Source organism: Coffea arabica, chromosome 2c, assembly GCF_036785885.1.
Source record: "Coffea arabica cultivar ET-39 chromosome 2c, Coffea Arabica ET-39 HiFi, whole genome shotgun sequence".
In the NCBI taxonomy this organism is placed as follows: Eukaryota; Viridiplantae; Streptophyta; class Magnoliopsida; order Gentianales; family Rubiaceae; genus Coffea; species Coffea arabica.
In genome coordinates, this window is record NC_092312.1 from 24893725 (window position 1) to 24916346 (window position 22622).

Genomic DNA, 22622 nt, shown 5'->3' on the forward strand with positions numbered 1-22622 from the left:
CATACATTGTTTTTAGCCAAAAGAGTAAAAAATTAAAGAATGTTTTTGGATAGGATATTATTTGAAATATTTTCCTTTTGTCATTAATCAAACTCTCTTGTTTTTCCTTTTTTTCTTCTCTCTTAAGCCCAACATTAGAAGAGCCATCATATTGTTTACCACTTCGGAGAATAATTTGTCTTGCAATGCTCCTTTGGATTGACTTGGGTTTTGTTTGATAACTCCCCTTGGTTTCTAGGTTCACGGTGTTAATAATTTGGCCGAGTTGAACTTCGACATTTTTATACGTTGAGGTTAATTGGTCCATTCTTTTCTCTAGTCTTTCAAATCTCTCCAAGGTTGTTTTAGCTAATCTATCCATATTACTAATTGTAGTATTAGATTAGCTAATTTTGTAATGGCCATCTCCTATGAGGGTTTGGATTCAATAGGTGCTTGTTTTGATTGAAAATCCGGTGGATTGGTTGGTCATTGTTAATTTTCATGGTCTCTCCACTCGAAATTTGGATGATTTCTCCATCCATAATTGTAAGTGTTGGAATAAGGATTGTTTTGATTCGGTCAATTGATACACTTCATATATTGTACCTGTGCAATAGTAACACAATTAGTACTTTCATGATTTTTTTCCAAAAGAGTACAACATGCTACATTACCATTAGACGTTGGATCAACCTCACCTTATCTATTTAGCACTTTCATCACATTGTCCATTTTTGTACTTAACATGTTTAAAACGTTCAACTCATTCATTCCTGCATGTCTTTTAGTATTACCTCTATCGTTAGTTCATTGGTAGTTATTGGCCGCCATTTCTTCAATTAATTGTTGAGACTCATTGGCCGACTTTCCCATAAGTGCTCCACTGTAGCAGCATCAATATGAGTTTTCATAGGATATATTAAACCATTATAGAAAATTTGTACAATTAGCTACTCGAGAAGTCCATGATGTGAACATTTCCATTACAACTCTTTGTACCTCTCCCAAGGCTCATATGATGATTCACCATCCTACTGACCAAAACTTGATATTTCCATGCGTAGTTTAGCAGTTCTTCTAGGTGAAAAGTATTTATTCAAGAAAGCCTTCGATAAATCGGCCCAAGTAGTGAAAGTGTTTGGTGCATGTGAATTAAGCCACACCTTAGCATTATTTCTTAAAGAGAAAAGAAACAATCGAAACTTTATAGCATCTTCACTAACTCCATTAATCTTGATTGTGTCACAAATCTCCACAAAATTAGCTAAATGACCATTTAGATCATTCGTTGTAGTGCCTCCAAATTGTTCTTGTCAGAGAATTTGAATCAGTGCTGACTTAATCTCAAAGTTATTTGCATTGATTGCCGGTCGTGCAATAATTGTTTGAGATCCTTCCGTATATGGCAAAGCAAAATCTCTTAAGACTTGTTGATTGCGATTTGTGTGTTCCTCTGCCATTTCTTCTAAATGGAGCAATTCAATTACAATTTCACCTTCACTCTCCACTTCTTGTTGTTGAGCTTTCCGTCATGCCAAACGCCTTCTCCTATTTGCCATTTTCTCAATTTTAGGATTAAATGGTAGTATGTTACGGAGAGATCGGTGCATGCACTACAAAACATCAAAGTTCAGACGAGTTAGTACAAATTCTACTACTTAATATAAAGTAGTAAATTGGCACCGTTTATACAAGGAAAATTAAAACTGTGTAAGAATCGAAGATAACCTAAGAGGGGGTGAATAAGGTTGATTAAAAACCTAATTAACTTATGGGCATTTTTTGCTCAATATGAAATTTACCCTCTTTTCTAAGTGATCACACAATGAATCAATTAATGAATGAACAAGATCACTTGAGAGAAGTAAAAGAAATAAGCAATGTAAAGATCACAAACGTAACAATAAGTAAATAAAAAGGAAAGAATTGCAAACCAATTAACTACCCAACTCCTCTTGAACTTGTAGATTAATTCAAATTGATGAATTACAATCACTCTTGTGTATAAAGGAAGGTTCACCTCCTTCTTGCCCCAAACTCCACTCGGTCAAGTTAGAAAGTTTTACTATCCCTCAGGATAACCCTCGTAGAGCTACACTCAGGAAGTATTCACTCACAAATGAAAAGCTTACAATGAACCTCACACCACTAAGACTACAAATCTTCCTTGGAGAGTATTTTCTCACTAAAATCACTCTAGATCTTTTGTATCTTCAGTGTGCAAAAGTTATTTGAAGTTTCTGACCATGCTCCATTTATAGGAGACCAAGAAAGTGCTTCATTAATGCTTCCAACGGATAGAAAGTAGCTGAAGAGTCAACTAGCCGTTGGAGTATCGGACGTCCGGTAGTCTGGTTTCTTGCGTCCGACAGTAGGCAGTGAGTTTGAAAAATCTTCTTCAATTCTATCGGACGTCCGGTGCTTGCATCCGAAAGCAGACAATGAGTTAGAAGGAATATCTCAATTCTATCGGACGTCCGGTATTGTCTTTGTGAGCGTCCGACAGCTTTCGTCAAATTTGAACGATCCTATCGGACGTTCGATACTTGCGTTCGATCGAGGTTAGTGAGTCAAGGGAAATGTTTTATTTTCTTCGGACGTCCGATGGTGGAGTTCTTCATGCGTCTGAAGTTGCGCAATGATTATCGGACGTCCGATCCAAGCGTCCAACAGTTTTCAGCAGTCTTTGTCCCTTTCAATTGCACTTGATCTTTGAATCTGATTTGCTTTATAACTGAAAATATTTCTTGAAGAGATATTAGTATTATCCATTGTTTTGTAAATATAAAAAACTAGGGACCAAGGTCAACAAACTGAAACAGGTTTGATTAATAAAGCTTGTTTTTGCCCTAATATTATTTGAAATCCCCGACAACGAGCCAAAAACTTGATGTGATCTAAGCTTTCAAGTTAAATTCTCCCAATTATCAATCAATTTTTGCCTTTATACTCTGATTTTTTGCAAGTATACGGATCGTGTATTGAGTATAGTGATAATTAAGGGTCGATCCCCCAAGGACTTGATTACATACTATGGCTTTTTAACTTGCTTTATTATTTAAACACCGATTAAGTAAATAAACAAGAAATATAAAGGATTAAGCGGCACAACCGGCCATAAAAAGTAACATAAAATCGACCGTAAGTTGGTACAACCAACCATGTAGGCAGTAGAGAACAAGAGTTAAATCAAAAGCAAAGAACAAGTTAGATTAAGTTAGCTTAAGATTCAAATAAAGAGAAATCCTAAGGATTAGGATCCCTTATAACTCAAAACAAGTGCTTAACTTGGATGATTAGGGTTATTGATTTGTGGATTTTTAAGGAAGTAATTTTCACAATTGTTTGTATATTGCTTTCACAAATAAACAAACATACTTATACTAAATCTTCACCTATTGACATGATGAATTAATTTAGCACAAGTTCATGAAACTCAAAAAAAATTGCAAGCTTGAATTCACTTAGATGCACCTTCTACTAACGTGAAAATGCAAACTAAGGTTCATATATCACGAACTACACCTGCAAGGCAATTTCATGCAAAAACACATGATTGGATGATTTATAGTTTGTGATCAATAACCGTAAATGCGAGATTCAAATAAATGAACAACCAAGTTCACAAATCACCCTTGAATAAACTCAAGTGAACACAAGCTAAGAAGCTATATACTCATCTTTCTCCTTAGGAAGAAAGAGTTTAACTACTCATATGTATTAAACACACAAAACTTCATGTTGGTATATTAAATCAAGACTCAAATTTAGAAATTTTCATATTATTATTCAGTAGTATTTTAGTCATGTTAAGATCTTTGTAATTCTATTTGATTCAAATTATGATAGCTTTATTGTTTAGGAATTAATATTTTATTAGAAAATTTCTTGTAGTCATAGGGCTTGTTTGCTAAGTCTTCTAATCTATACATAGGGAATGTTAATATTATTTTCAGTTGAGAAGAATGAAATTTGAGGGCCTTGTTATTATGGTGTGTGATTAATATATTATTATTGATATTTATACTTTTTCTCCTACACATATACCTGCATGTGTGTAAATTGTCTCCCCATCTATATTAGTTTCATTAAATGTTTCTCCTATGACTTTTTGGTGAAATTTTTTTGAGTTTTACACTTCATGAACAATAATGTTTAACTGTAATTGTCTTGCTTGTCTGGAAGACCAATATCCAAAAGGAGTAGTTGTTCCTAGTCAATAAAAACACAAAAAATGGGAAGAAACAAAAAATTGCTCTAGCTTAAGTCCAAAGAGGTTAATAGGAATGGAGTCTGTAGCTGTCCAATATATATCACAAGTTTTACATTTTTTTACTAATGCAACTTCACGAGAGGCAAAAAGGGTACAAATGAAACAAAATTAATATCTCACTTCTTAAAAGACTTTCTTAATGGTACTTTCTCTGACATTGGCTGAATTTGCTATCAAAACTTTAAGTTCAGGGGAAGTTAGTGCTATTTTCAAAACCTTAGGAAAGGTGAATGCAACTATCAAAAACCTCAAGAGAGGTTTCTACAGTTATCCCATATGTACTTTAGCACATGCTTCCAAGTTAGATATTTTGGGACGGACTGGTCCCAAAGTTCTGCAAAACAAGGAACGCACAGAATGGACTAGTCCCAAATTTCCATGGACGGATGTCAAGTTCTAGAATTTAATTTTCCTAATTAGGTCTGGAATTAGAGGAGATGGAGAAAGAAATGGAGTAAGAGACGAAGAGAAAGAGAAGAAGAAGAAAGCATAACAGAATAGAGAGAGAAAGTAATTTTTGTATTAAGTTCCGTAACCATTTTTCTGTTACAAGGGAGGGTTATTTATGCAATTATTCCTAACTAACTGCAGTAAGGAAATAACTATCAGCTTAAATCTAACGATGTAGTATTCAAGTAAGCTAATCCTCTTTGACCCAAATGCATATCTTCTTGAATAAAACGACATCCTCTTAATTTGAGAAGTTCTTGACAATCCATTCCCCTTAAAAGAAGCTTGTCCTCAACCTTGGATTTCTAGAAATTGTTTGTCAATGAAGCTCCTGTTCTCCCAAGATGATTCTAACTCTGGCAAATCACTCCACTTCACCAAGTAATGCATAATTGGCTGCAAATTTCACATGATAACCCGCCTTTTAAGAACCTTCTCAGGTTTCAAAAAACAATGATCTGCTACATCCAGTTCTGGCAGAGTAGATGCAATAGTTTGAGTAATCCCAACCTTCATTTTCAGTAAAGAAACATGGAATACTGGATGGATCGAGCTCCCTCTAGCAATTTTAGTTTGTAGGCTACTGCTCCCATTTTCGCAATAACTTGGAAAGGCCCAAAATAGTTAGCAGTCAACTTCAGATTCCTACGAATGACTACTGTCTGCTGCCTATAAGATTGTAACATGAGGAACACCCAATCACTTTCCTGAAAAACTCTTTCAGTCATGTGTTTGTCAGCGAAATGTTTCATACGATTTTGAGCTTTGGCTAGGTTCTCCTTGATGAGGGATATAACTTGGAACCTTTCCTGTACCATGTTAGTTGTAGCAGGTATGATACTCTAATCGAAAGGTCCCAGAGGTATATGGTTTGGTTTGTACCCATATAATGCTTCAAATGGCGTTACCTACAAGCTTGTATGGAAATTAGTGTTGTACCAAAGTTAAGCTGTAAGTAACCAACTAGTCTAGTGTGAAGGATGTTTACTGCACATACACCTGAGATAATTCTCTAGGCACTGGTTCACCCTTTCACTTTGACTATTAGACAGAGGATGATAGGATAAACTGTAATGTAGATTTATTCCTAGCATGCTAAACAACTCCTGCCAAAATCTGTTAATGAAGATTCTGTCTCAGTCAGAAATTATTGATTCTGGCAGACATGTAATTTATATACATTGTCAAGAAAAACCTAAGCTATTTGTTGTGCTGAATATGGATGATTGAGCTTAATGAAATGATTGAACTTGGTTAACCGATCCACCACTACTAAAATAGTATCAAATCTATGAGATAGAGGAAGTTGTTCAATAAAATCCATGGACAGGTATGACCAGGCCTGTTGGGGTATTGGTATAGGTTGTAGCAGTCTGGGGTAAAGGACATTTTCATGTTTGCTTCTCTGGCAAACATCACAAGATCTGACATACCAGATGACATCTCTCTTAATCCCAAGCTAGTAGAATAGAGTTTGTACCCTATATAAACACCCCTCTGACCAGAATGTCCCCAATAGCTGAATCATGTAGAGCTCTAATTAAGTTGATTTTGACATTATTAGTAGATCCCACATACCTTTGAACTTTAGCACCCCATTTTCCAGATGATAATCTGAAATTGCATTCGGATCTAACAGGAACTCAGATATTTTCTATTGAGCTTCTGCATCCCCATCATAGCTCTCAAGCAACTCTTACATCCAAGCTGGTTGTACTACGGAAATGGCACATATCTGATGTACAACTGCATTACTGTCACTAGTTCCCTCTACCCTTCTCCTAGAAAGAGCATCAGCCACTCCATTGTCTGAACCCCTCTTGTACTGTATCTTATAATCCAAGCCTAACAATTTGGTGAGCCATTTGTGTTGTAATGGATTTGTAAGCGTCTGTTCCAATAGGTGTTTGAGGGCTTGGTGATCTGTCCTAATGACAAAGTGATGGCCAACCAAGTAGTGCTTCCATTTGGTTACAGCCAGTACTAAAGCAAATAGCTCCTTTTCATATACTGATAGTCCCAGGTTCTGGGTTGATAGGGCCTTGCTAAGGAAGGCTACAAGATGTCCTTGATGCATCAATACTGCCCCAATGCCTACTTCACATGCATCAATTTCTATTACAAAACGAAGTTCAAAGTTTGGCATGCTCAATACTGGTGCAGTAGTCATAGCTTTTTTGAGATCTTCAGAAGCTATTTGAGCATTATGGTTCCATACAAACCTCTCTTTATTTAATAGTTGAGTTAGAGGCTTACAGCTCACCCCATAGCCCTTAATGAATCGTTTGTAATATCCATTTAACCCCAAAAATCCTCTCAATTCTTTGACTGTACTGGGAATAGGCCAGGTTTTTATACATTCTATCTTAGTTGAATCCATACTTACTCCAGCTTTAGAGATCACATGTCCTCGGTATTTTATTGAAGTCTGAGCAAATGAGCATTTGGATCTCTTACAGTATAGTTGGTTATCAGCCAAAACTCTTAGCACAGTTTGCAAGTGTTGTGCATGCAACTCCAAAGTTGGACTTCAAATCAGGATATCATCAAAATTAACACAAATTTCCTCAAATATGGCTGAAATATCCTATTCACCAAAGCTTGGAAAGTAGCTAGAGCATTTATCAATCCAAAGGGCATCACCAAGAATTCAAAATGGCCGTGATGTGTTTGAAAGGCAGTCTTAGGGGTGTCAACCGCTTTAACCACTAGTTGGTGATAACTAGCTCTAAGTTCTAGTTTGGATATGTACTTTGTGCCATGCAACTCATCTAGTAATTCATTTATGTTTAGGATGGGGAACCTATCCTTTACAGTTAACTCATTCAGCTTCCTGCAATCTATGCACAACCTCCAAGAATTGTCCTTCTTTTTAACTAGCAGTATAGGGGAAGCAAAAGGACTAGTGCTATGTATAATAATCCTATTTGAGAGCATGTCAGTAACCTATTTTTTAATTTCTATTTTTTGGGAATGGGGGCACCTGTGTGGTTTGAGCTTGAACGGCTCAGCTCCTGGTTTAAGAATGATCTGGTGGTCCAGCTCTCTTTCTGGAGATAGCCCCTTTGGAGTAGCAAACACTTGGGGTATTGTTGCAGGACTCTTTCTATTGTTTCTGGGAGACTCTCCTCTTGATTCCCTTTTAGTTTTGCCTGCAAGGCTACACAACTTCTCTACTTTTCCTGTATAAATGATCTGAGGTCCTTGCCTCTCACCAGCTCTATTGCAGGTTGGTTTATGAAGCCTTAAAGGTGCAGTAAATCTCCCCTGCTGCTAAGAGCAATGTTGAGAGTATGGAAGTTGGATGTGATAGGATTGAATTAACACATCCAGTCTACTCCAAGGATGATATCCCATCCTCCCAGCTCCATTATCTTTAGATCAAACTGGAATTGGTATTCTTGTATTAACCAGGCCATGTTGGGATAGATTGCTCCACTAGTTATGTTAGTCCCATCTGCCAGGATCACAATGAAAGGATTAACTGCTTGACGGGACAAATGCAACAGGTTGACAATCCTATGACGAATGAAGCTATCAAAGCTTCCTGTATCTACCAAAATCTTGACTGGCAAACCTCCTAGATTACCTATCAACATTATTGACTTTCTCTTTATGGCTCTAGATAAGGCATTTTAGGATACCTCAGCAAGTTCACCCACTCTACCTGTGTGTTCATCTTGCTCCCTTTCTGCATCCTCAAAGTTGGTTCTTCTTCCTCATTAATGCCTATGTAGTTCAAACTCCTGGTTTACACTGATGGCCAACTCCAAACTTCTTCCCACATCTGTAACACAAGTTATGTTTGCGCCTATACTATATTTCCTCAACTGAAATTTTACTGAACTCTCTGTGTGCAGAATCAATTTTCTTGGAAGTTGGAGCAGTTACGTTAAGTCTTTATGAGCTAGGATGGCTCTGACCACTTGCATGATTCTTATACATCCCAAATATAGGCTCTAATGCAATCTTCCCAGAAGACTTAGATTGTTTGGACTGAATTTCCAAGAAGCATTCTTGCAACTTAGCAACTTCAAAGGCTTTTAATAGTGTCTGTGGTTTGAACATCTTTACCATGGGTTTGATCTCATCTTTTAAGCCACTGATAAAATTGGAAACAAAATATGACTTGTCAAATTTTGGATTCCTGGTTAACATCAAAGTCTTTAGTTCTTCAAATTTTTCCTCATACTCCTCAACTGTCCCTCTCTGTTGCAATTTATTAAACTCCTCCGCTATATCAAGGGACCCTTTTCCAGAAAACCTCTCACATAACAATTCACTGAATTCCCCCCAAGATAACCGAGGCCTTGCTCTCTTCACCCCTTGAAATCAATTGTCAGCTTTTCCTTCCAAAAACATTTCAACCATATCTATTTTCTAATTCTCTAGTATTTGATAATTCAAGAAATATTTCTGACATTTTGTTAACCATTCCCTAGGGTTACTCGAGGAGAACATTGGCAACTCTATTCTAGGCAAATTGGGTACAAATGGTTTACCTCTTGGTTCATGTTGGGATCCTGGCACCCCATTTGGAGTCATCAATTTCAAATGTACTAGTGGAGTTGGTAGAATTGGTTCTAATGCTCTTACGTCATTGTCCTGAAGCCCCTTTTCCTTCATCATCACCTTTAATAGGGTGTTGAACTTTTGCTCCATCTTGTTGAACTTCTGATCTAGATTGCCCACAATTGCCTCCAATCTAGAGTTATTGTGTTCCATCTCATTGTGGAACTTCTGCTGCAACTCATTCTAACAAGTAGCTTGAAATGTGGCCATGGATTACACTATCTCTTGGGGTCTACTTTCTTATTTCTTGAGTTGATCTTCCGGAGACCGATATCGAGTATTCTTTGCCATGGTCGATATCACCAGCAGCCAAGGATCGATAGCTCTGATACCAAATGTCAAGTTCTAGAATTCAATTTTCCTAATTAGGTCTGGAATTAGAAGAGATGGAGAAAGAAATGGAGCAAGAGATGAAGAAAAAGAGAAGAAGAAGAAGAATGTGTAACCAGGCAAGAAAGTAACCCGAATGCATAAGCTGTAAGTTGAAAAATTAGCGTATAAGTCTAAATACACCTTTGGTCAACAGTAATTTTTCCTAGAGAAGTGAATATTTTCTATAGGTCATTAGAAAAGAAAATGGTACATTACATATAACCTCCCAAAAGATTTACATTTTACCATATGATCCCCTAAAGTTTTAACATATCCACATCATCCCCTATGATTTTATGCCAACTGAAAAATAGATAGAAAGCACTACTGATCACTGCGATTGAATCAAATGCCCTCCAAAAATACGTGTGATAAAATCATAACATTTACTTAATTTGACTATAATCTGTATGGATATATACTTTACTCCTGTAGTTTTTGCCTTTATCTACAAAATCCCCTAGAATTTTGTTCAAGGTGATAAGGCCGTGGTTCAATTTAGTGTTTAAATGAGGACAATATTTATATTTCAATTAACGATATTATGGAGGCTATTTTCTATCAAGTTTCTTATTTACATGGAACTACAAGGACATGAAGTTGATATTTTGAAATGTTAGAGAATCATATGATAATGTGCGAAACTACAAGAGTGTTATGTGTAATTTACCGTTAAAAAATTTTAAACTCACTTACAGAGAGAGAGAGAGAAGCTTTGCAACACCAAGTTTATATATCTACTTAATTATATGGGGTCTCTTGCATGCTCATCTATTTAATCAATCATAGCTAACATATTTTGCCCTATAGCTTTGTGTCCATCGGGACAAGTGAAGGGTCTTGCATGTCATGATATCAATGATTTAACTTTAAACAGTTTATCAAATAAATTTAATATAGATCGTAAATGAGATTCTCCTTTTCGTTAGAATTTTTTCCATCGATCTCTCCATTTGTTCAATATCTTAAGTGCCATAAACTTATAAAATCAACACAGGTTATAATACATTTCACCACTTGTGTCAATTATACATAAAACGATGTAGTTTTAACTTGAATTAGCATTGAAGTATGAGCGTGTGTAAAAATTTGTCAATTTATAAATTTTTTTTATTTTTATTAACTACATAAAAATGGAACATTTAGAAAAAAAAAAAAAAGTGTCACAACGATCAGTCCTTCCAAACTGTTGTGTTTCCATATTGTTATTGGACCATTCCATGTTTATTATGTCGATACGAAATCTGTCAAGTTTTAATTAGTGCCCTTCCTTCTTGTGAAATATTTTTGTCATCAAAATAGACAAATTAATTTTTGATTCTATTTGTCTAATATGTAGAGGTTTGATTAATGGTGAAAAGTTTGGTGTGGCGACAACTTATATTAAATAGTTAAAGTAATTTTCACTTTGCTTGACATTTTTGCGCCACCACGTTGGAACCTGTAAATACAGATTAATGCCCATGTTCTTCACGCTAGATCGCATTCTTCTTTCTTCTTTTAATATTGACATTGATTGGCACTAACATATCATACACCCCGAATGTGACCACTCTTGTCCTTCGGCAGAATTTTAGAACCAGTCCATACTAAATTATTGTCCTCCTACAGAATTTTGGGACAAGTCATTCTTATGAGTTCCGTCTTTTGTAAAATCACTCAGGCAACTTGTTCTCCATTGTCACGCCTCTCATTTATGATATCCAGCCATCATTCGTACGAGGATTTGAGGTTGTTAGCCATTATCCATCATGATGTTGAAGGATGGAGGAGGACATTGAGGAGTAGAGAAAACAGGGTTCCGTGGATTAAATATTCCTCAGGGTGCCTTTCAAAAATAAAATTGTAATATTGTATTTTAAAAGATTTACTATACAATGTATTTTAGAGTGTTTTAGAATTTAAACCTTTTTTAAGTGTTTTAGAATTTAAACCTTTTCAAAATTATTTACTGTAGGGTAGGAGGAGCCTAAAGTGACTTGTATGGGAAGTACAGGATGAATTATCAGGTCAAACAAGTGCACTGCCGCACTCTGATAGGTTATACTTTTGTTATTAAATTTATGGTTGTTTTTCCTTTGATTTCAGTCAAATATTGCATTAATTGATAGATTCTACTCATATTTGATATTTGATATTAATTATAGAAAAATGAAACAAAAAGTGAATAAAAGGGCGATTTTTAGAAGGTTATGAACAAATTTGACATGGGGTGCGGTCAAAATTTCCTGTCAAGTCCGCGAAACTCGGGATTCGTATGCATGGAAGTCGCCGAGTCCGAGTTGCCATTGTTGGAATTGAATTCCTTTTTTCCGCGGATGATTAGTCTTCCACTCATATTAGGAATTTACATCAATTTGTCTTATTTTACTTTGAGGGTACCTTTTTCTAGAATAATTAGAGTAGTGCCAGGTAACCAAAAGGAAAGGACGGCTGGCTCTTATATTTAGTGCTTCCAAATAAGAAACGCAGTGTGGGTTTTTGGTGGCCGCATGTCCATCGGGATTTCACCGTAAATTTGCGTTGGAATTTTTCTCAACAATAAAGAACTAAACTCTCTTTTCTAATTAAGGGTCAACTTGAAAAAGTGGTTCCATACGCTCTGGATTTTTTTTAAGAACAAAGAAGCTACACACTTCCGTATAATGCTTTAGGCAGGGTTTGAATCTTTAATCTAATACACAAGAGAGTTTAAAGAGGTTTTTCCTAATCATACCTGAAGAGGTGATTTCTGGTTAGGTAGCCGAGCTGACCTAATTTAGCTCCCTCTTTCTGTGAAGTGAAAGTAAGAGGCAGGAGTGCTGTTCCGAAGTGAGAGGCGGGGCTTTGTCCCCTGGAATCACTCCGACGGTCAAGTCAGTATAGAGAGAGAATAAAAAGTAATGAACAGTACGAGTGTAACAGTAGTCTTACTTGTGAGAAGTGAACAACAGGTATTTATAGAGTGTGAGAGTGAAGGGAAGGACAGTGGGTTTAAGCCACTGGGTCCCGCTTCCTGAGAATTACTGCTCCGCTCTGTACCTGCGGCCTCTGTTCCTGACAGGGGACAGTAGCTCAGGTACTTTGTCTGGTGGTCCCGCATATTCTCAATAAAGGGTCCTAGGGTCTTCAGTTAAAGTGGTGGCCCTTAATGACATGTCAGGCTAGCTGACATCAACCGCGTGCGGCTGAGATACGACGGCCATCTGGGTCATAAAGGCCGAGGCTCACAAGAGGTTGTAGAGACCTAGCCGAGATCTATTCGAGGTGACAGGAAGAACCACGGCCATGGCACCATTTCGGATAAGGCGATCCGAAGTGACCGCCTTCAATACCATTGGACCAAGATCCAATGGTTCCCCCAGATGACTTGATTGCTTTCTATGGTGGATGATTAATACACTAATACGCTGACATGCAAATCATATATATTGTTTTAGTTGTTTATGTTTAAACAAAATTAGTAATCAGTGAATATAAATTCACATGTTATTATACATGCAATTTTAGCATATGCTTTCAAGTTAGTTACATATTTTGGAGCTGACTGGTCCCAAAATTCTGTAAAACAAGGAACGCATAAGATGAACTAGTACCAAAATTCTGGGGACTGGACTCTGCGGGACACCCGTTCCAATTGCCATCCTATCAATAATAAAGGGATGAGCCTGACTAATTTGACAACCACCGTTAGTGATAAAGGGATCGTTACATGGTAGGAGATAGGGGTGCAAACGAATCGAGTTGAGTTGAGTTTTGGTCTAATCGAATCTAATATCAATTTAATTTTATGAAACTCGAACTCGAGTTCGAATTCGATGAGTTTTCAATGTAAAGCTCGAGGGCGAGTTCGACTCAAATTCGAGTTGAGTTCGAACTTAAAAAAATAAAAATAATTATTTTATTTTTAGGAAATAAATAAAATAATTATTTTTAACAAATAATAAAATATTAGGGGTACGTATGTAATTTTACTATTAAAATAAAAAAATGTATACATATATATAATCGATTCGGCTCGCGAGCTAACGAAATAAGTGTCTGTAAGCGCGAATTCGAGTTTGAATTTGGCTTGATCAACTCAAACTCGTGTCTCGAGTTCGATTTGATCAACTCGAACTCAACTTGAACTTGGGTTCAAATTATTAGCGAGCAGTTCGATTCATTTGCAATCCTAATAAAAGCTGTCGTAATAGCGTGTCGCATCCGCGACAGATGAATGGCTGGGCTCTTCGTAATTTTATTCGCGTGCCTAAATTAAATAGAGTTTCTAGAAGGAGGCATGCAGAAGTCCTTGCAATTATTTTCAACTTGTGCACATAACTTCGTCAACAACAAAAATAAATAAATAAAAAATGCACAACTGTTAGCTTTTTCTAAACACGTAGCACGTGCCAAAGATTAATTGTTGGAAAGCTCTGGAATCTGGAACGCAGGAGAATGACTGGGAGAACTTGTGCACCTAAAAATAAATAAAAAAATGCACAACTGTTAGCTTTTTCTAAACACGTAGCACGTGCCAAAGATTAATTGTTGGAAAGCTCTGGAATCTGGAACGCAGGAGAATGACTGGGAGAACTTGTGCACCTAAAAATAAATAAAAAAATGCACAACTGTTAGCTTTTTCTAAACACGTAGCACGTGCCACAGATGTTGAAAGCTCTGGAACTGGAACAGGAGAATGACTGGGAGAACTTGTCTGGCAAAACTTCAAGAAACTTGACCATAAGAAGTCACCGTCATCATCATCGATGAATCGCACACGCATACCAGTATATCTTGGACAAAGTTCACCATAAGGCATCACCTTTGTCATTTAAACTATTTCTAGAAATGAAAATTAAAAACAACCAACTTAAAAAAAAAGACGATGAAGAATGTCTACAAATGAGAGGCCAATCATCACTATTTAATGATTTAACGCACATTGTCATTTTCTAAATTAACTAAAATCAAACTATTTCTACAAAACCCAACAAATGTTGTTTCTTTTCATCCCACAAAAGACAAAAAAAGATGAAAATCAAGCATTAAGAAAAATCATAAGAATATATTATAATTACATGTATAACATATTTAATATTTTAATTATAATAATTATATTATTAGTTATAGATATCATAGTATGTAGATGTAATATAATTAATATTATCAGTCATACTAATAATTATATATTTATACTAATATAAATTATTGATTAGTTATACTAATACGTTTATACTAAATGACTAATTACACTTTTTATTAATGATATATTTATTCTATTATATACTTTTTATTAATGATATACCTTTTACTAATTATATATTTATACTAAATTATTAAATATATTTTTTACTAATTATATATATATTTTTATTCATTATAAACTTTTTTCCCTTAGGCGCGCAGGGCGGATTAGGTGCGGGGGCAATGGATGTTTAGGCAATAGGGAAGAATTTGGTTTCTCTCCAATGAATTCTCTCTCAATTTCCTACAATGTACATTTGGATGAATGACACGTGTCTTTATTTACTAAGAAGTAACAAGATCATTTTAAATTGAGATAATTTCAGAAACCTTCCCTGAGGTTTCTGACAATTTCACTGAGCTCCCTTGAGATTTTCAATATTACACTTACCTCCCTTGATGATAGACAATGTTATAATAACGTTCATAATTTTTCAAAAGATAAACCATTGATAAAAAAGAGAAAAGATAACAGTAAAAAGGAAAATGAAGAAAGGAAAACAATTATTCTTAACCAGGCCATATATTGTGGCCAAATTATTTTAGCCTTGACCATTAAATAATAACCTTTTTTTACTCAAATATGATAATCAAGAAAGATGCCTCCTTCCTTCCATCACTCAAATATGTCACTGCAGTTGATGATGATGGAAGCAATCATCACCATCAACAACCCAATTGTTCATATCATTGAATATAAAAAATCTATTGGATTACGGGAAAGTATAATTTGATAGACTGTATTAAAACTACTACTCCAACCTTACACTTTGTTGATATTTTGCCTGGATCATCTTAATGGACATCAAACTTGCTCTCAATAAAACTGTGTCAATTCAGAGAAAAAAATATGGGTTGATTTAGGATGACCAACCCAAATGTTGACAGCAGAGGTTAGAAGAATTTTGGAAATTGAGAACTTGGATGTTTGAGTGGAAAAAAGGTAAGGATTGTGAGTTGTATAACCAAGGGTTTGGTGAGCAATATATGGAAGAAACCTATAGAGAGATAAAGATTGTAAATTAAGAATTGCAATGGTGAATTTTGACATCTAAGACAAAGAGTTTGATTTGAAGAAGAAGTGAAAAAAGTTTGAAAATTTGGGTGGATATAGAAAATTATGGGGATGGAAAATATCAAGACATTAGCTAAGCAATAAAACTCATAATTTTGGTATTATACAAGTGTATTCTTAACTTTTTACAACTGTTAGATGAGGGCAATTTTGGACTTTCATAAACTTTTTTGGTCTTACATTATCAAGGTGAAACCCAAATCTATGTTCTAGGGAAAGTATATGTAATTTTCAAAACGTGAGGGAAGCTGTCTGAAATTAGTAGAAACCTTAAGGGAGGTTTCTAAAATTATCTCTTTTAAATTTTACTAATTTTAATCCTTGTTAATAATTAAAGATACATGTCATATATATATATATATGTGTGTGTGTGTGTGTGTGTGTATTGTAGGAAATGAAGAAAGAATATAGGAGAGGAGAAGTCCTTGTCCTTTATAGTGATCAAATTTCCAGGAGGGAGCTTTACCTTTTACTTCTAGAAGGTTTCTAGCTTGCACTCGTGGCTTGAATTTGCAACCGGCTTTGACCCAGTCCAAGATAGATTTTTTGCTGCCTCTCCTCTCGAAAATGGGGCTCACAAGTTCCATTTTGCACAAGTTAGTATATATTAATAATTTACTCTCAATTTATCTCAAATTACCCTCAATTTATACTAAATGATAATAATCAACTCATACTAAAGTGTATCTGATTTACACCAAATATTAATAAATCAACATACACTAAACTGCACGTGATTTACATCAAATTGGATCTGATTCACACTGAAAATCACCAAATATTGATAAATTAACATACACTAAACTGCACTTGATTTACATTAAATTGGATTTGATTCACACTGAAATCCTATTTATTTACACCAAAGGTCAACTTGTACAAAATTATACGAAACACAAATTGTGAGGCCCCGGATCCCTCTCTATCCACCTTGACCAAGCACTATTGGTCTTCACATTAACCTTCCACTGTAGCCAATTTTTCCTTTGCCTCTTTATCAATTTCAGAAATGGGGTTTCACAAGTTCCATTTCGTACAAGTTGATGTAGTATTAACAATTTATTTTCAATCTATACCAAATTGCAACTTATACTAAATGACAATAATCAACTTATACCAAAGTGTATCTGATTTACACCAAATAATAAGGTAACATATACTAAACTGCACTTGATTTACATCAAATTGGATTTGATTTGCACCAAATCCTACTAATTTATACTAGAGGTCTACTTATATGAAATTGTATGAAACACAAATGGTGAGGCCTCGGATCCATCAATTTCCTGTGAAATTCGGATCACCAGGTAATATGTCTATGGCCAATAGTCTTACAGCGCGTCGTTATCAAAGCTTGCGCTCTCCATCTATTTAAGCAGCTCCAACTTCCAAATTTCCTTATACAACGACTCTTTATCTAAAACAGTAACAATTTTAGCTACTCTCTTTTCCTTTCTTTCCTTGCGTTTCGGGTGCAACAACCAAGGACCATGTTGTTTGCTTGTGCTATCATTGCTCTTATTGTTATGCTATTCAGCCACTGGGTGTATAGGTGGAGAAACCCCAAGTGTAACGGGGTATTACCACCAGGTTCGATGGGACTACCAATTATAGGAGAAACAATTGAGTACTTGACCCCTTATGCAACAGATGATCTCCCACCATTCCTACAAAAAAGAATCTCAAGGTATACGTAACCCTTTTTTTTTTACCTCCTATCCCTCTGTACACCATTCTCATTCCAATCTATCAGATACAGTATTCAAATCTTGAATTAGATAATGAAAAAAATTCTAATAGCCCTCTTCTAACTGTTGGACCAACCTCAATACTCCTGGTTATCTAACCACTTCTAGACTAGCTATCACATATATATTTTAACAATATTACAGCAGTAGTAGTAATAGATTAAGAGACGGGTTTATTTGAATAGAGTATTATTTAGAATAATTACTGTAGTATTTTTTGTGATGTGATGTATGTGAGATAAAAAGGTGATTGGAAATATAAAAAGATGAGCTGAAAAATGTGTTTATGATGCAAGCGAAATATTATTTGGAATAAGTTTACTATCCAAACAAACCCTGAAATTTGCCTTTGTAACATATCATCATGTCATTTGTAACATAACATCATCAGGAGTAAGATATACTATATTACCCTTTTTGTCAACTCCTCTAATATTCTTTTGCATTTTATTTGTGCTTTTGTCTTGTCTTTTCTTTGTTTCTTTGTGAATTTTCAGGTACGGGCCAATTTTTCGCACGAATATACTTGGGCAGTCGGTCGTTATATCAACTGATGCTGAAGTCAACTACCGTGTCTTCCAGCAAGAAAATAATTGTTTCGAGCTCTGCTATAGTGAGAGTTTCACCCGGATAACTGGGAAACAAGGTTTAGCTGGCTATCATGGAGACTTCCACAAGTACCTCAGGAGCTTAATGTTGAAGCTTGTTAGCCCTGAAGCCTTAAGAGAGAAGATGATAAACGACATGGTTGACAACACTCGAGAGCATCTAAGTTCTTGGAGTAAACTTGGAAAAGTAGATGCTAAAGATGGAACTGATGAGGTAAATTAATTAGCATCCTACTATTTGATTATATTAATCAGGATGAATTTGGACTATACGTACAGAGCATTGCATGAAAAGTAGTAATTAACAATCTCATTTTCTACAGTTGTTATTTAAACTTGCTGCCGAGAAGATGCTTGGCTATGAAGAAAGCAAGGCTCGGAAAAAATTGAGAGAATGTTATTCGACACTCATGGATGGCTTGATCTCAATTCCTCTCAACTTCCCTGGAACAGCATTCTATGCTTGCTTACAAGTAATCAATTGTAGTGGTTGTTCGTCATTTGGAATTCTTTTTATATTGAAAGATCGAAGTCCATTATTCCTAAAAAAAAAAAAGATTTTCATTATAAATATATGTAAAATATAAATGCTTTCATATATGCTGTATCAGATTGAACGAACTATATGATTTTCATTTTCCAGGGACGTAAGAAAGCAATGAAGGTCATCAAGGACATCTTTGAGATGAGGCGCTCAGGCAATCACACTAAGAGAGTCCTTGTGGATCATTTACTTGAGGAAATAGAGAAAGAAGACACCTTTTTGAATGAAGAAATTGCGATGGACTTACTATTCTTGTTTCTGTTTGCTGCCCATGAAACAACTGCAACAGTTATGACTTTGACCCTGAGGTTTCTAAATGACCATCCAAATGTTATGGCTGAACTAAAGGTCCATGACTTTCCAAAACAATTACTCCCGTTGTTATCCGTATCTACCCTCTAATTCTCCAATTCTTGTCCAAGTTCAATACTTAAAGGATTAATATTCTCTATACATTGACAGTGTACATTATCATCATTGGATGTTTATGTTAACAGAGTGTATAAGATTACTTCACACTTAAATAGCTAATCATTTTTGCAGAGAGAGCATGAAAAAATTCTTAAAATGCGAGAAACTAAAAATTCTCGTGTTTCATGGAAAGAGTACAAGTCTATGACTTTCACGCACATGGTACGTTTCAATTAACCAGACATTTCATTGTATCTAGCATTTGAATCATATAGTGAGCTACACCATTTACATATTAAGTTTTGTTGTCTGCTGTAGGTTATAAATGAAGTAGTTAGGGTTATAAATGTTGCCCCTGGGATTTTTCGCAAAGTTCTCAAGGATGTTGAAATAAAAGGTATACTTCAATCTGTCATTTGGCATCTTCTTGAAAATCATTTATCACACTTTCTTTATTTTGAACCCCTGATGCCTTTCTCCTACAGAAAAAAAGAAAATAAAAACTCTCTTTAGTAACTTGGGTTGGGCATCTTTTTCATGGGAGTAAAACTATAGAAATAAACAATTTGTTTCCTTTGTTCTTCCTTTCCTCCATTATAACTTATAGTTTTGACTAATAAGTACGAATGATTTGTAGGGTATACAATTCCTGCTGGTTGGAAGATAATGGTTTGTCCAGCATTAATTCATTTGGATCCTAATCGATACGACAACCCCTATGAATTTAACCCATGGCGATGGGAGGTAATTTAATTATTGACAGATTCAAGTAATTTACACACAAGAAATATAAAATTGCAGAACAAAAGTTATACAAAATCAAGCAAAAATAATTTAGGTTTTCCCTGCTGTTATTTCAATCAAAAGGGCAAAGACTTGCATACGGGATCAAAAAATTTCATGGCATTTGGTGGAGGTGTGAGGCTTTGCGTTGGTGCTGACTTTGCAAAGTTGCAGATGTCAATTTTTCTGCATTACATGGCCACAAAATATACGTAAGGGTTTCGAAATCACAATTCCCGCCATCTTTGGTTAAATATATATAGAAGCTAATTCTAATATATTATAAATTGATGTCAACTTAACTTCTTCGGTTTTTTAATATGTACGATTGCAAGAAGAAAATGATAACTGATCAAAAAGCTTGTATAATTTGAATTTTCAGCTGGAGAGTTATCGATGAAGGAGACAAAATCCGGATACCTATTGGTGTTCGTTTCCGCAAGGGATTGCGTATTGAGATTTCGGAGAACGAATAGATTGTCAGCAGGGCAGTTCTCCAGTGAATTTACCTTTCAGAAGCGTATTTGTGATGCAATAATATACTGTGTTTTGCAAAATTAATTAGTTTGCTTACTACTTTGGGCTGTATTACATTGTAATGTTGTAAGTGCCTAATAAACAACATTCTAGCTGGTTTCTTTCTTGAAACTATGGAGAGTGTTGTCCTTTCTCTTTTTTAGTTGCTTTCCACTTATGTAATTGTTGAAGATTTTATAATAGTTGCAGTTTGAGCTTGGACTAATTGTTTTTCTTCACTAAATCAATACAATGATTTTATTTATGAGGACAAATCAAGCCAAGAACAAAAAAATATGTAGTAAGTATTACTCTTTCCATCTTGTAAAGTTTGTCGCACTCCATGAATTGCAATTTGTATTAACAGAGAATAGAATTTGAAACTTGATGTGCCATTTCTCGTTTCATGAAAAGCTAAGTGCTGTACTAGCACGTAAAGAATTGTGGGGCATGATACTTGTTCAATCCCGTGTTTTATTCAAATCCTAGATATTGAAAGTTTTACCAATAGTTTTCAAAATTTTACCAAATCTTAGATTATTGTGGTTTTAGTTTCTGGGTAACTGTTACATACTACAAAAGTTGTTTTAGTTTCCTTGATAATAATCTGTAGGCCCATAAAATGGCACATGCATTGAACATTTACGGAGTGTCTAATGAGTAATGACTAAATGGAGAAATTAAATACAAATATGTTAGCCAATTTACAGAGGTGACAAATAATTTGGAACAGTCCAACAAAGAAAGTACGACGATATCAATGGCATGAAGGGAATTTCTCTATGGCCTGACCCTCTTTATCCTGAAATCCATGTTTTCAAACTTAGACCAGACCGATTGGTCAAACTGCAAATCGGCCAAGTGTTTGGTCCAAATCTTCCTCAAAAGCCAGTTGTCAAAAGCTCAATCAAACCCAGTAAAAACTCAAGTTTGACCAAAAACCGGCTAGAACCGGTTTTTCCATTTTTCTATCTTGAAGGTTTTTTTTTCCTTTGACTCTTTGACCATGTAGAGAGTTTCATATATTTGCAACTTTCCAACAACTAAAAAATCCAAATAAAATGGTGAATGTCAACTAATTCACTGGGATATTGTAGCATGATTTATGCCATAGACACGTATAATTTTCTTCTCAACTCTGCTGTCATTTATGCCTCTTCTTTGCTTGAATTTGAGATTAATTCATGGCTTAGGTGAATTGTTCTTTTTATTGAATCTGAAATGTTTCATTAAGAACCCAACTCAAGAGAAAAATTCCATTCTCTAAATTCTTTAAGTTCTCGAAAGATTTCATATTAAATAAGAAAAATAGAAAAAAGAAAAGAGAAGAGAGAGGAGGGGAAAAAAAGAATGAAGAGAAGAGAGAGCTTTCATGTTTATTTATTGTGTGTGATGAAAGAAAAAAAAAATAGAGTTCTGATATAGAGAAAGAAGAAGAAAAATGAGAGAGAGAGAGAGAGAGAGAGAGAGAGAGAGAGAGTAGAAGGAGGAGGAATTGGCAGAGAAAGTATAAGGAAGATGGATTAGATTTGATATTTGTTAGCATTGATGAATACCCTAAAAGTTTATGTTAATTGCATTTTGGCCCTTCATTATTTTAACAAAGTGTAGGATAATCTAATCTATTTTCAAGTTACATTTTTATCTATAATTTTTAAATTTTTTTAAATTGAATCTTTTTGAACTAAATCTAAACTTATCAAATATGTAAATGAAGTTGTAAACCACCAATTTATGGATAAATTTTATACATTATTATTTTTATATATTATTAATATATATAAGATGTGTTTATGACATCATTCGATTCGATCTCTTATTGATTCCGATTGAACCATTGACCCTGACCTTTGAATTCGGCTGAGTCGATTCTTGATCCGAATCTGAAAACATAGCTGTAATTGGATATAGTAGGAATGGAATGGACTCTCCCACCATAAAACGTCAATCTAATGGCATTTAAGCACGACACATAGTTGAATTCTGGAAGGCACTCCACGACTAACACAGAGCATCACCTAAGACCACGCACATATTGCCCCCAAAACTCTGACATTATTTTTTCTTCTCTCTTTCCCCA

The 22622-nt window shown here is 35.1% G+C and overlaps 2 protein-coding genes and 1 non-coding gene across 4 annotated transcripts; 2 read left to right on the top strand and 1 right to left on the bottom strand.

The window, feature by feature from the left end:
• The first annotated feature begins 942 nt into the window (after window positions 1-942).
• Window positions 943-1049, top strand: LOC140036066 (small nucleolar RNA R71). Its single transcript, XR_011839951.1, has one exon. It is a non-coding gene; the product is annotated as a small nucleolar RNA R71 (small nucleolar RNA).
• Window positions 1050-5110: 4061 nt separating this feature from the next.
• On the bottom strand, window positions 5111-9430 carry LOC140035566 (uncharacterized). The gene is made up of 9 exons (XM_072076839.1): window positions 9208-9430; window positions 8629-8955; window positions 8350-8434; window positions 8033-8224; window positions 7689-7925; window positions 6406-7233; window positions 6208-6319; window positions 6043-6110; window positions 5111-5309 (listed from the first exon to the last, which is right to left on the bottom strand). The coding sequence occupies exons 1-9, from the start codon at window positions 9428-9430 to the stop codon at window positions 5111-5113; spliced, it is 2271 nt and encodes a 756-aa protein (XP_071932940.1).
• Window positions 9431-17349: 7919 nt separating this feature from the next.
• LOC140035256 (cytochrome P450 87A3-like) lies at window positions 17350-20768 on the top strand. Of its 2 annotated transcripts, XM_072075465.1 has the most exons (9): window positions 17350-17619; window positions 18178-18502; window positions 18612-18761; window positions 18932-19180; window positions 19376-19465; window positions 19562-19640; window positions 19881-19987; window positions 20111-20238; window positions 20409-20768. In XM_072075465.1, exons 1-9 carry the CDS (start codon window positions 17423-17425, stop codon window positions 20500-20502), a joined length of 1419 nt encoding a protein of 472 aa, XP_071931566.1. In that variant the 5' UTR covers window positions 17350-17422; the 3' UTR covers window positions 20503-20768. The 2 variants fall into 2 exon arrangements, with proteins under 2 accessions (XP_071931566.1, XP_071931567.1); XM_072075466.1 differs by lacking the exons at window positions 19881-19987; window positions 20111-20238.
• The last annotated feature ends 1854 nt before the right edge of the window (window positions 20769-22622 follow it).

What these genes read in the sequence shown, in the direction of transcription:
- LOC140035256 (XM_072075465.1), top strand. Translation starts at nt 17,423, where the DNA reads ATGTTGTTTGCTTGTGCTATCATTGCTCTTATTGTTATGCTATTCAGC. An exon ending in CTATGACTTTCACGCACATG is followed by an intron (nt 19,466 to 19,561) that starts GTACGTTTCAAT and finishes TGTCTGCTGTAG; the next exon opens with GTTATAAATGAAGTAGTTAG. An exon ending in CAAGGATGTTGAAATAAAAG is followed by an intron (nt 19,641 to 19,880) that starts GTATACTTCAAT and finishes AATGATTTGTAG; the next exon opens with GGTATACAATTCCTGCTGGT.
- LOC140035566 (XM_072076839.1), bottom strand. Translation starts at nt 9,430, where the DNA reads ATGGAACACAATAACTCTAGATTGGAGGCAATTGTGGGCAATCTAGAT. An exon ending in GAGTGGGTGAACTTGCTGAG is followed by an intron (nt 8,225 to 8,349) that starts GTATCCTAAAAT and finishes CATTCGTCATAG; the next exon opens with GATTGTCAACCTGTTGCATT. An exon ending in TTCAAGCTCAAACCACACAG is followed by an intron (nt 7,234 to 7,688) that starts GTGCCCCCATTC and finishes CCTGATTTGAAG; the next exon opens with TCCAACTTTGGAGTTGCATG.